The sequence below is a fragment of the Bufo gargarizans genome, chromosome 2 (assembly GCF_014858855.1).
Source record: "Bufo gargarizans isolate SCDJY-AF-19 chromosome 2, ASM1485885v1, whole genome shotgun sequence".
Lineage (NCBI taxonomy): Eukaryota > Metazoa > Chordata > Amphibia > Anura > Bufonidae > Bufo > Bufo gargarizans.
The window spans coordinates 630,899,384-630,913,644 of record NC_058081.1 but is presented as its reverse complement, the minus strand read 5'-3'; the positions used below and the strand labels follow the sequence as shown (position 1 = coordinate 630,913,644).

Here is a 14,261-nt window from a genome sequence, read left to right as displayed (position 1 = left end):
CATAATCAGATAAACACTGGTCAACCATTTGATAAAGGGGTTCTCCGATACAATGGACAGCTTCCCAATGGGGTCACAAGGGTCCAAAACGGTACCCCTAAGACCAGAGAACCTGTATAATACAGGAGGTAAGTATACCTGCCGCTATTTGGACTGATAGTGATGGTGTAAGAAGACACCACATGGTTGTAATCTTACCAACTCCTAGAGTCCATGAGCCTAGTTTATCATATATTTTTGCTGGTTTTCTGGTGGGAAAAAGTCACAAAGTGAGTGTTTGCAACTTTTTGAACACCCTTTGCACAAAAATTTCTGCACAAGGGGTGTTTCTCCACCACCTTCTCCACTTTCCCTAAAAGGTGATGTGGCGAGGGGGCAGGGCCAGCAGCGCCGGCACATTTATCTTCTTTTACGTCAATTTTCTGTACGCTTTATTATAAATTGGGTGCAGCCTCCAGCAGCGTGCAGGGTTATTACAGACCATCGTAAGCCACCAGTCAATTATAAATCAGGGCTCATCAGGGCTCATGTTTTTCGTATTTCTGGTTTTACATCCATTTTTATAACCTTAAAGGATCAAACAAAAACAGTCAAATGCAGCTCTTATAGGAATCACTTGCACTACCCCTTTATTAGGTAGAGCATATCATCGCCATTACCTTCAGGAAACGATCATTATTGATCAGAGCCAATAGTTCTTCTTCAAACTTCTCCAAAGAGGGATAAAGCAACAAATACAGTCTATCCAGGTACCACGTTATTGTCTTCTGCAAGTGAGGCTTCCTTAAGGCGTCACCTTGAAAATTCAGAATAAAGTTGTAAAAAAAAAATAAAAAAAGAGAAAATAAATATATATATGCCAGAAATAGGACAGCACTCCAAGACTTGAAAGAACGTGATGTCTTTATTCACCCATGTGGAACAGTAGCAACGTTTCAGCTCACAACTGAGCCTTTCTCAAGCAAAGAGAAAGGCTCAGTTGTGAGTTGAAACGTTGCTACTGTTCAACATGGGTGAATAAAGACATCACGTTTTTTCAAGTCTTGGAGTGCTGTCCGATGTCATGCGTATATATATATATATATATACATACATACACACACACATACTTGGAGTCTGTGCCCTCCCTAAATTTATTTGTGGCCAGTTGGCAAAAAGAAAGGAGTCATTATAGAGTAGGGCCCCATCTAAAAGAAGTCAACTTGCTGTGGTAGTTGGGCAGAAATCAGTTTGATCCAAATATATTTGCTAAGTGCCTCATGTTCATTTATATAGTGAATATAGCACTAGTTCATATATACATTGTTTGCAGAGTGCTGTTGCATTGTGTTATTTTCAGCCACGGTGACGTGCGCCAGTGCATTCACTTGATTTTACTGGATGCACTGACTAACTTTGTGTTTTGTGTTTGCAGTATGCATCTTGAGGTGTGGCTGTGGCTTGGTCTCATCTTTCCCACGGGCTGTTTTCAATTAGTGCAGTATATACAGTACGTGAAGCCTCCTGTCCCTGAGTTCAATTGAGGCCTGTTTGCACAAGGACAGGAGTTATTATAGAGTAAGGTCCTATCTGAAAGAGGTCACCTTGCCGTGGTAGAAGGACAAATCATTTTGATCAAAATATATTTGCTAGGTACATCATGTTGATTTATTTCCCACAGCTGTTTTTAATTACTGAAGTATATCGTTTGTGCACCTGAGGACTTCTTTTATAGGATGTGCTGATTAACTTTGTGTTATGTTTTTGCAGAGCTGGGCCTGGTTGGATTCACACTCAGGTTCCCAGTGTTGTAAGCCAACAGTGCACCACCCTGTATGAATAATAGACAATATATAGTCGCCAATGAGATTCCATTTGTCATGTACAACAGGCTAAACCGATAAAAGCATCGGTATCAGATTTCTACATCCAATTTTTTCTATTCTCCACATGTGAATTTCCTCTTTTCCACACGGCTGGATATTAAACCACCTTTTATTCCATCGTTTTCACAAGAATTTGTAAGGGTTTAGTGAGGTCTGTGCGGAACGGCTTGTGTTCTCACAGTACAATGACCATGAACATAATAAGAGCGGGACAATAATACACCAAATTATGGCTTGGGCCTAAAGCCAAGGAACCTTTCATCCAAGCATTTGCATTTCTTATTACATTAATTTAAGCTGTGTATTCTATCCAACTTATGTAAACAGCTGAAGGAACCAACAAATGAAATATGGCACAATACACAAACATGCATGTTAATTGTGTTCTCCTTGTTTGTTGCCTTCCTGTAATAAACTCTTCTGTAGGAAGAAATAAATGAGCTTCTATTGTGAATCTGTCTTCAGAGGTTTCACTGTGGATATATGTTGGTGTTGGCGCTGCTTGCGGATCTCGGAGGGGATGAGGCCGCTGCTCCCCTCTGATATAGGAAATGTCGAAGAAGCTGTGCGTGTGTCCAGACTGCTCATTTATATTCCCTCATCACTTGTTTTACAATAGAAATTGTAGAAAAGCTTCGTTTTTCTTCAATTCCTGTATTCAAGTGCTTACATGGATGGCTACTCCTCAAAGGACTCCGGGTGTCAGAACAGAAGACTTATTATGTGCTGAATTACTGGAAAATTACAAATGAATATGTAAAACTTTGCTGATTGTAGTTGAAACTTCAACCGCAACGCTTAGTATTCTGCTAGATGCAACAGGCATACTATAGTAAAAGGACAGCATTACTATTACTTTATTCTTGTCTATTTATAAATAGAGGGGCAGTATTATTGTTGTTACACCTTTGTACATAAAGGCAGTATTATAGTAGTTATATTCTTGTACATAGGGGGACAGTATTACAGTAGTTATATTCTTGCACATAGGAAGCAGTATTATAGTAGTTATATTCTTGTACATAGGGAGCAGTATTATAGTAGTTATATTATTGTAACTAGAGGCAGTATAATAGTAGTTATATTCTTGTATATAGTAGCAATGTTATAGTAGTTATTTTTTTGTACATAGGGGGCAGCATTATTAAATAGTTATAATCTAATACATAGGAGGCAGTATTATAGCAGTTCAGGGCCGTCTTTACCAAGGGGCAAAAGGGGCAGCTGCCCCGGGCCAGTTGCTCCTGGGGGGCCCAAGGCAGCTGCCTCTTGAGCCCTGCTAGCTACTGCCCCGGGTGTCAAGCTGTCAGCTACACAGGCATCGTACTGTGTTAAAGTTGTGATCTAGGACCTTAATGACATCATCACCATGTGACCAGTAACCTAGCAATTACTGGTCACATGGCTATGAGGTCATCACAGGTCCTAGCAGGAGTGTTGCAGAAGTTAACTGTGGAGCTGTTTTGTGTGGATTACATCAGAAAAAGGTGACAGGGGCTGTTATGTTAATATACTGTAAACTACTGTACAGTGGGGTGCTGTATACTGTGTGGGGGCCTGTATACTGTGGGGGGCTGTATATTGTGTGGGACTGTATACTGTGTGGTGGGCTGTATACTGTGGGAGCTGTATACTGTGTGGTGGGCTGTATACTGTGTGGTGGGCTGTATACTGTGTGGGGGCCTGAATACTGTGTGGTGGGCTGTATACTGTGTGGGGGGGGGGCTGTATACTGTGTGGGGGGCTGTATACTGTGTGGGGGGCTGTATACTGTGTGGGGGCTGTATACTGTGTGGGGGGCTGTATACTGTGGGGGGGCTGTATACTGTGGGGGGGCTGTATAGTGTGGGGGGCCTGTATAGTGTGGGGGCCTGTATACTGTGTGGGGGTATGTATACTGTGGGGGCCTGTATACTGTGGGGGGCCTGTATAGTGGGGGGGGGCTGTATATTGTGGAGTGCTATACTGCTGTACTGTATACTTTGGGGGTCTGTATATTGTGGGTTCGGTATAGTGTGGAGTGCTATACTGCTGTACTGTATAGTGTGGGGGGCTGTATCGTGTATAGTTTGAGGTGTTGTATACTGTGAGGTGTTGTATACTGTGTGGTGCTGTATACTGTGGGCTGCTATACTGCTCTACTATATACTGTGGGGTACTGTATAGTGTGGGGTGCTATACTGCATACTGTGTGGTGCTGTATACTATAGGGTGCTATACTGCATACTGTGGGGTGCACTGTAACGCTAGGGTGAGCCGAGCCCTGGTCTCCTTCCTGCAGAGCGGTGCCCACTTCCAGCCTGAGCCCAGCTGCCCAGAGCACTGATCCTGAGCCGCTAGAGTCTTTAGAACTGGAAGTATTTACAGTCATCCACTGTACTCTACCAGATGTGTGGATTTTTTGTGTGTGTGTTGTGGTGGAGGGTGAGATTGCCTGCTAAGGTGTGGGAAGGCGGGATCCAGGGGACCCAAGTAAATTTTTGCCCAGGGTCCAATCAATATTAAAGACGGCCCTGTAGCAGTTATATTCTTGTACATAGGAAGCAGCATTATAGTAGTTATATTCTTGTACATAGGGGGCAGTATTATAGTAGTTATATTCTTGTACATAGGAGGCAGTATTATAGTAGTTATTTTTTTGTACATAGGAAGCAGCATTATATTAGTTATATTCATGAACATAGGGGGCAGTATTATAGTAGTTACATTCTTGTACATAGGAGCAGTATTATAGTAGTTATATTCTTGTACATAGGAAGCAGCATTATAGTAGTTATATTCTTGTACATAGGGGGCAGTATTATAGTAGTTATATTCTTGTACATAGGAGCAGTATTATAGTAGTTATATTCTTGTACATAGGAGGCAATATTGTAGTAGTTATATTCCTGTGCATAGGAAGCAGCATTATATTAGTTATATTCATGAACATAGGGGGCAGTATTTTAGTAGTTATATTCTTGTCCACGATGACTGTGTTATACAAGTAATAGCTGAATGTCCTTGAAAAGTGATAATTTATAGGAAATGAGAATCTAAATTGTAACAACTAATCACATTGGGGGACATTTATCAGAGTGGTTATGAAGGAACATTGGCTTAGTTGCCCATAGCAACCAATCATTTGCTCACCTGTCTCATCTCTCCCTTGTATGAGGCCAGGAATTCTCTCCGATCCAGAAACAAGAATGTTGGGAGGGAGCAGATGAGAAACTTCTTTCAGAGCGCTGTGTGTCCTCACACTGTACTGAACGTGGCTCTTCTCAATCAACATCATATGTCTGTTCACTGCAACAAAATCATTACAGGACGTGAGATTTGGAACTTAATTGTGGCAATTTCAATTGGAGATCTTACATTAAGGAGAGGAGGATAATAAGAAAAGCTGCAAAATCCCAAACCAAACAAATGGATCTCTTCAAGAATAGGATGTGAGTAAATATTTGTGTAGAACAACAGCGCCTCTGATGACCATAGGATGGGTCTGGTATTACAGCTCAGCCCCATTTAATTCTCACATCTTGTTTAGGGCTCATGGACACAAACGTATTTTCTTTTCATGTCCATTCAATTTTTGTGTGTGAATCGTATGCGGAACTATTCATTTCAATGGGTCCGCAAAAAATACGGAAGTTACTTTGTGTGCATTCTGTTCCCGTATGTCCATTCCGCCCAAAAATAGAACATGTCCTATTATTGTCCGCATTACGGACAAGAATAGTACTGTTCTTTTAGAGGCAAGCTGTTCCGTTCCGCAAAATACGGAATGCACACGGAGGTCAACCGTATTTTTTGTGGATCTGAGTTTTGCAGACTGCAAAATACCTACGGTCGTGTGCATGAGCCCTTAGTATGGGCAGTGAAAGCTGACAAAATGGGTGTTTTCTCACATATAAATATAAGTGCTTGGCGATATGTAGCTAATGTACTGTCATTCAACCTCTGACTGTATCATGCTGGGACTTCCTGCTGGAGGAAGGGCAGAGAGAGCTGGTCAAAGAGCTGCTCACATGTTATGAAGACCAGAGGGTTTCAAATGTGGGTAAAATGAAAAAAGAGAAACTTGGCGATTTGTAAGGCTCTGATATAGCTCTCATACATAAGCACTTTTATATTTTGGGGTAGGTTTTTTTCCTGCACACAATCCCTGTCACGGGTGATATAGCTATTAAAATAGAATGATCAGGTCATCAGGTTAAGCATCTGAAATATTGAATTTCTTCTCTCTACAGAGCATGCTTTTTGCAGTGTTGTTGAATTGAGCCCAAAATTTTAATAAAAGGAAGGTAAAAAAAAAAAAAAGACCTATATATTATAATTTGCTTTACAGCTTTTATGCTGAAGCTTAAAAATCTCATCTGGACTGTCTCGCTGTCGCAACGGTTTCATTAACGGGTGATAATTCTTCGGTCCAAGACATGGAATCAATTAAAATTTCACTTTCGTGTCTTCAAACAACTTTCGACAATTTGGACAATCTGCTGTATTGCCCATAAGTGGTTTAGGAGAAAGCTAATTTTAAAGTATTTCTTGAATTATATCTGCTCCCTGATAATTTATGCAGGCGCCAGGCTCAGCATGTTAATTAGCTTATGTGCCTGGCAAAAAGCTCGGCAAATTAGAATGCACGCAAAAAATGTAAACCGTTCCTGGAGGTGTGAGAACGCTGCATCCAGTATTAACCCTTTCATGGTACCTGCACACCAGAAAATCCATGCTGTTTTTTTTTGGGTTTTTTTGTGCGGATTTCTGTGCGTTTCGGCACCAGACCTTGCGCTTTTATGGTGTGGATTTGATGCAGATTTTCCACAGATCTCACCCTTGCATTGAACAGGATGAAATCCGCACACACAAAAATAAAAAATTACACAAACAATTGACATGCTGCTAATTTCAATATCCTCAAAGCAGTTTAATTTCCGAAACGGAAGAAAAAAAGCAAAGTGTCTGCATATAACAGGAACAGCATCGTGATTTTAAAATAGTAACTAAGACTAGTAGATCGGACACACAAGCTAGACCATAGATACTAAACACCCGGAAAATATGCTTTAAAAGTAAAAGAACGTGGCGGTTACTACAGGGTGGTCCATGAAAAAGTAGCCCCACCTCCAAAATCAAACCGCCTAATAGTAAATCTGCCTTGTCTAAAGAAACCAATCAGAGATCAGCTTTCATTTTTTAGAGCCCTGTAGGAACTGAAAGCTGAGCTCTGATTGGTTGCTATGGGCAACTAAGACTGATTTATTATTCAATTTGATAAAAGTGGCATATTGTGTTCTCCCTGGAACAGTGAATAGTGAGGCTATGTGCGAAGCAGATCGATTAAAGAAAACGCAAGAGACCTTTGCCGACAAGTACCCAGGAACAAAACCACCAGCTGAACGTTGTATTCAGAGTTTGGTTCGGAAATGGCATCAAACTGGTTAACATGAAGAAACCGAGACCTCCATCGATCAGGACAGCTGAAGTTCTGCATGAAATTCAGCAGCGGACTGCAAGTAGCCCCCAAAAATCAACTGGAAGACTGTCTCAGCAAGTTGGTGTATCATGAAAGACGCATGCCCAAAGATGCATAGATGTGAACGGGGACCACTTTCAGCACCTTTTGTGACTTGTGGGAAATAAAAAAATAAAAATAAAAAACAATCCACTTGCTGGTCATACTACTTGTCATACTACTTTTTATGGACCACCAACAGAATAGTCTATCTTATAGGCCACACAGCACACTGGCTGAAGTCTCTTTGAGGCCATGTAGCATACTGGTTGCGGTAAACAGGCTTCTAGAGCAACATTAAAGGGGTTTTCCAAGATTTTGTTTCACTAATGACCTATCCTCAAGATAAAAGTCTTCAGAATCTGATCGTTGGGTCTGACACCCACGGCCTTCTCTCAGCTTTTCTTAGGCCAGTGATGACACGTTCATGCGTCATTTGGCCCAAGAGCAGCTCTGTCCCATAGAAGTGAATGGGGCAGAGTGCGTTAGCAAGCACAGCCGCTACTCAATGTACGGCGCTGTGTTTGGTAAGCTACAAGAAGGCAGCGGTCCTCACAGGAGCACTGGTGTCTTCTCAAAACAGCTCATCGGCGGGGGTCCTGGGTGTCAAACCCCCACCCATCAAATACTGATGACCTATCCTGAGAATAGGTCATCAGGAAAAAAAAATCTTGAAAAAAACATTTAACTGAAATTGCTGGGGCACCTTAAGTAAGTGGGGTTCTCTGAATTTCTGGTCACAAGAGGAGTATTTTCCAAGGCCCATGGTACTGATGCAAGTGGTCCATTACTGCTTGCAATGCTTCCAGGGATGGCTTTGGTTAAAGGTTCTCTTCAGAAGCAGCAGTCCCAAGCAAGGTCGCAGCCCAGTGCTGCTCAAGACACCATGGCGGTGAAACCCAACCCAACAGGATGTCAGGATCAACAGCTCCAGTGTGGCTTGCTGGGAGGACCAAACTTCACTCTCACAGAGCACACTGGTTTGAAGCTATAGCTCCTCTGTACAGTGCAGCGTGTTACAGCTACACCTGACACTCTGATCAGTACAGACAATTCACCTTAAAGGGATTTTAGACAAGGCTGGTGCAAGGATTTTTGCCACCCTAGGCAAAAGCTAATTTTGCCGCCCCCTTGATTCCGCCCATTGACCACGCCCTTTGACCCGCCCAGGGAATTTGTCTCCTAGGCGCAGTAGGGGCTTTCTCCACTAGAGGACACTGTTTCTTCTCGTGTGGCACTATACATGCCTATCTGCCCACAGCCCGCTGCTGTGTGTGAGGAGTCGGAGATACTTTCGCAGCGCAGCCAGCAGTCCGTACCCCATAGAGACAGGGATGCCTCAGGTTGCAGGGGGTGAGCGGCGGGCAGAGCTGGAGCCACCCATAAGCAAAGTAGGCACCCCCAGCAAGAGTGCGCTCTACGCGGTGGCCTACTTTGCTTATGGGTGGCAGTGGCCCTGTTGTTAGATGTCATATAGCAGTGATGGTGAACCTTTTACAGACTGAGTGCCCAAACTGCAACCCAGCCAACACGGCAATTTATCCTGAATACTACAGTCCAATATAGTATGTCTTCCATGTACTCTATCATTTAGCTATAATAGCCGCCTACATTCAATGTGCTGCCTGTGCCGTTTATAGTGCGCTCTGCGCTGATGAATGGCAGGAAAAGGCTAAGGCGTGTTGGTACACCATGAACTTTTTTTCAGGGTGCCCACAGAGAGGGCATTGAGTGCCACCTCTGGCACCTGTGCCATAGGTTCGCCACCACTGTCCTATAGAATGTCTGATTTTCATTTTTTTACGTAAATTAAGGGATGACCCCTTTAGGATGAGGAAAGCAGTCCCACAATAAAACTCTGGCCTGAATGGAGCCTGTATGGCGCTGCGCATCAGCGTCTGCAGCCGTGACTAGAGACAGTGCAGTCCAGATGCCCGCATGTAGAAGCACATACATTGCATAATACCTAGTATGACACAACAACTGCAAAGAAAAGAGCTACACAACAGCAAACAGAACATGGCCCACAGCAAGTCCAATGGACTGCAAATACAGTCCAATTCAGACACATCTTTGGTAAGTGGCCCAGTTCAGGGCTGCAGGTAGTTTAGCCCGACCACCCCCTTACAAACAGACAGGATCGTCTAATCACACGACATAGCTATACGCTTTTGTTATAGGACTCAAATGAATGCATCCGGCCGTCTTCCCTTATTCTAGAAAAGAAAGAATAATGTCTCAAATTTTTGTTTTATTTCAGTGAATTAATTGCCAGCGGTGGAAAAATGCTGCAAATAACATTTATACAATTACTCAGAATAAATAACCAAAGAAAGCAATAATAAAAATCCAGAGAGAGGGCTGGAAAAATACAATGGCCTGTGATTAAATAAAAAAATGATGTATGTTCCTATGCGTGATAAGGTGTAGCGTGAGGAGAACCTGCAATTACACTTTACCAGTATACATATAAAAGAAAATTAAGAACATTCATCTTTCATACGTGTTCCTATATTCTTTCTACCTTTCCTCCAGGCGGTGTTAGACGCTATACAATACTTCATTTTTTATGGTGGTTTATCAAGGAAGAAGAGATAAATTGCACGGCTCTTCCCTACTGTGAGTTGAAAAGGTTCTTAGTGGAATATAATCTATACAGTATACAGGTGAAACCTGAAAAAATAGAATATCCTGCAAAAGTTCATTTATTTCAGTAATGCAGCTTAAAATTTGAATTTTGTGAAAAGGTTCAATATTCTAGGCTCAAAGTGTCACACTCTAGTCAGCTAATTAATCCATACCCCCTGAGCAAAGGGGACCTGAGATAGTGAATTTGGGATTTTCATAAGCTGTAAGCCATAATCATCCAAATTATAACAAATAAAGGTTTGAAATATCTCACTTTGCATGTAATGAGTCTATCTCATATGTTAGTTTCACTTTTTAAGTTGCATTACTGAAATAAATGAACTTTGCACGATATTCAAATTTGTAGAGTTTCACCTGTATAGAGCCTCAATAAAGTGATCTCATGACATGGTTAAATGTCATCTTCTGCCGGGTGGTGGGATTGGCAAAGACGATGGGGATCAAGGGGGTATAAAACGCTTCATACTTACACTCAGCCAAGTCTTTGAAAGCTGGATGTAACAATGCTCGAGGTGATCCGTGGTAAAGAGTCAACCTAAAAACAACATAAAAATTAGAGGCATTATCTCAATACAACCTGTACTAATTTACATTTTTAAAAACATGTTCTAAAATGTATTTTATCAATTAGACAGATTAGTGAGGGTCAGAAGGTTGGAGCCCCCACTGATCTGAAGATCTGGTAGTTGTTGGTGTCAACAGTCAATGGAGTGTAGTTTCTCCAGTGAGCTGAATCCCTACAAATCCCAAGAACAGGGGAGTAGTTATAGGTGGTGCAGAGGTAGGTTGGTCACTTACCACTTAAAGGACCCCCCCTCCCCCCCAAATGATCCCAAGAATGGGCTCATGTTAGGAAAATGATCACAACTGTAATGAATCTGCACTTGTCCTTAGGACAGGCTGTTTGCAGGTGCCAACCATAAGCAGAAAATGCCCATGTTCCTGTAGTTACCACATCACGGAAATGACCTGGCATTATCTCTAAGAACGGGCTGGTGCAAACTATCATGGGAAATGGGTGTGTGGCTTAAAGTGTTTTAAAATTAATCACAGGCAACCTTAATAACATACTGGTGCCAAGGAAAATGAGGATGGGTCCAGAATATGAGCATAGGTGATCAATATGAAAATCCCAGAAACCCCTTTTAACCCTCCTCTGAATTGTACCACCACCAGTCCGAAGAAAGGGGTCCTTACTAAACCACTGGAAATAATCCACAAAGATCTGGAGAATGGGCCAGTGCTGAAAAAACTTACAAAGGGGTCATTCCCCATAAACAAACAGGTTTCTGGCACCTCAGTAAGAAGGCTGATGTGGTAAAGGAACGGGAGAAGAGACTGACAGAGGTCAAGCTGGTCATTTGACTTCTCCAGGAGTGTGGAGAAGCTTGGGATGTCCGGCAATGCTGTGCTGCAGATGGATAACAAAAATCTACTGCGCTGTGATTAATTCCATGAGGTCTGCCTGGTTTTACATTTTTGAGAATCATCCTGGTCAAGTGACTCATGATTAATATTCTACGAGCAGAAGATTGACCTCAGGAAAAAAAAATAATATGCGACTGCTTCATGCTCTGGTAACTTAATATCTCTCTAACCAAATATTCTATTAGACATCCATTTCATTCTTCACATCAGCAGAACATTACATACAGCAATACAGACGTCTCTTTAGAGAACTGCGTCTCGGATAATGACCGTTTTCTCATCTAGATGACTGTATTGCCACATTTATTAGGCAGTTTTTGTAAGATCCCTGGCTTTTCAGGCGGCATGTTCAACCGTGTAATCATATACACAATATGCTATTACATCAATCTAAATGAGAAAGCATTGTCCAAATTACACCCAAATAAAGCAGTAAATATTTCCAAACATTATTTCCTTGCTTCTTTTGACTTCTCTGTGGTGCAAACTGTGGAACAGAAGCCATCTGGGCCCTTTATGGTGCCAGTTTTTAATCTGAGAATTCAAAAAACACACAGCAACCATTAGGCTCCTCAACAAATACCCCTAATTCTCTGCTCCAAAATTACATATCTGTCACAGTTTTGTTTTTAGAGGTCCTTCACTTTTAGTCATGTAATGTCAGGTCTTGCGAGATTTGATGGCCCCAGCTATAGGGGGTTATACCACTCAGTAATAAACCTAAACTCCTTCAATGGTGATCAGAGCATTCCATAACCTGGAAACTTCAGCTGAATAGTTCTTAAAGGGGTTGGACACTTTCTGACTACTGTTGACCATGATTATATGGCACTTACTAATATAGTCTTTTTTGAATCATTGAACTATTTTCTATATTTCATAAGGTATGGTCCCTTGTTTACAAACTCTTGTGTGCTGTCCACACAGAGGTCCTGTCCTTAAAGGGATTCTGTCACCAGGTTTCACCCCTGTCAGCTAAACATATGCTGATGTTCAGGGCCTCATCAGGATTCCTAATGTGGGCTTCTAAATGTGATCCGTAGCCTTATTTTGCTAAAAAACAGGTTTTACTAACCTGTCACTCAAAGAAATAAGGTGCCCAAGGGGATGTCAAGGGATGCAAGGTGCCGGCCGCACCCACCGACGTTCAGGCCCAGCGTCGCCTTTCCAGACTTCTGCACCGCCTCCTAATCCTCTGTGCCGCCTCTCGCTCTCCCTCCCTCCTCCTCCTGCTGTAAGATCTCGCGCGTGCGCACAGGGCTCTGCCTGATGCGCCCGTGCGGACTTCTCGATTTGGCTTCTTAAAGCGCAGTGCACATGCGCCGGCACTTCGCTCAACCCAGGTATGACCCGCACTCTGGCGCCAGCCTCTCATAGCCTGCGAAGAGCTTTCCGGAGCAGCACGCCCGCCCACAGTGGAGAAGAACACAAGAGGAGGAGGGGGGAGGGAGGGAGAGCGAGAGGCGGCCCAGAGGATTAGGAGGCGGTGCAGAAGTCTGGAAAGGCGGCACTGGGCACGAACGGCGGTGGGTGCGGCCGGCACCTTGCATCCCTTGACATCCCCTTGGGCACCTTATTTCTCTGAGTGACAGGTTAGTAAAACCTGTTTTTTAGCAAAATAAGGCTACGAATCACATTTAGAGGCCCACATTAGGAATCCTGATGAGGCCCTGAACATCAGCATATGTTTAGCTGACAGGGGTGAAACCTGGTGACAGAATCCCTTTAAGATGGCTGCTGATGGAGGGTCGTGTGATCAGGAAAATCACCTTCATGTGATGTCTCCTCTAGCGATGAGCGAACTTCTTAATGGAATTCTTAGATAACCCGAACCTTGTATGCCGAACTTGAAACACAAGTTTGCTCATCCCTAGTGTCCTCTATTCAAATACACTGCCATCTGCACTAGTTCTTTTGGGATTTCAGTGCAGGTGCAGTGTGTTTGAATGGAGGAGACATCACATAGAGGTGATTTGCCTGTTCACATGACCCTCCATCAGCAGCCATGTTATGGACAGGACCTTTTTGTGGTGTTGTCCAGACACTTTGTAAACAAGGGACCATATCTTATGGAATATAGAAAATGGTGCGGAATTTCAACCATGTCTATATTAGTAAGTGCATCTCCCAAACACATTGGTCAACTGTAACCAGAAAGTGGCCGAGCCCTTTAAGTACCACCGATTTCATCAGCTTCTTATCACTCATGGCACAGCACAACATCATTGAAATGTTGCTTCTTAGAGAGTCCAAAAAACCTCAAGTATCAGGCATAATGCCAAGTCCTTTCTTCTTTGGGAACTGAGGGCGTGGTACCAATTGGACACCCACCAATGTTGCCTTCTGATATTGACTAGAATGTAGAAATAACATGGGCATTTCAATCTGGTTTCCTATCTCTATGCCCTGTGCGGTAAATGTGAGTATTTCTATCCTAGCCACATACCGTTCCTAGGGTCCTAAAGTCTGACCTTTATGCAACTATTGAACCACAGAGGTATGTGGGAATACAGAAACCTCCCATCCCCCTCTCTGCTGTGCAGAGCCTGTTCTCCTGCTTTCCACAAAGCAATTTGCTAATTCCTGGGGTCCTGGCAGGAGGGCAGATGAGATATAAATCTTCATGTCCTTTCTCACTGGGGGAGATTTATCAAACTGGTGTAAAGTAGAACTGGTTTAGCTGCCCATAGCAACCAATCAGATTCCACCTTTAAATCTTCCAAAGGAACTGTGAAAAATGAAAAGTGGAATCTGATTGGTTGCTATGGGTAACTAGGCCAATTCTACTTTACACCAGTTTGATAAATCTTCCCCACGGT

The 14,261-nt window shown here is 42.8% G+C and overlaps 1 protein-coding gene across 2 annotated transcripts in view; it reads right to left on the bottom strand.

Moving 5' to 3' along the window:
* Positions 1–14,261, bottom strand: part of NPHP4 (nephrocystin 4) — a 277,786-nt gene that overhangs the window by 208,784 nt on the left and 54,741 nt on the right. For both annotated transcript variants that reach the window (XM_044278368.1, XM_044278369.1), the window contains exons 5-7: positions 10,485–10,549; positions 4,998–5,153; positions 660–796 (exon numbers count right to left, since the gene is read on the bottom strand). In XM_044278368.1, coding sequence (XP_044134303.1) covers positions 660–796; positions 4,998–5,153; positions 10,485–10,549 — 358 coding nt within the window. The remainder of the gene's footprint in view (positions 1–659; positions 797–4,997; positions 5,154–10,484; positions 10,550–14,261) is intronic.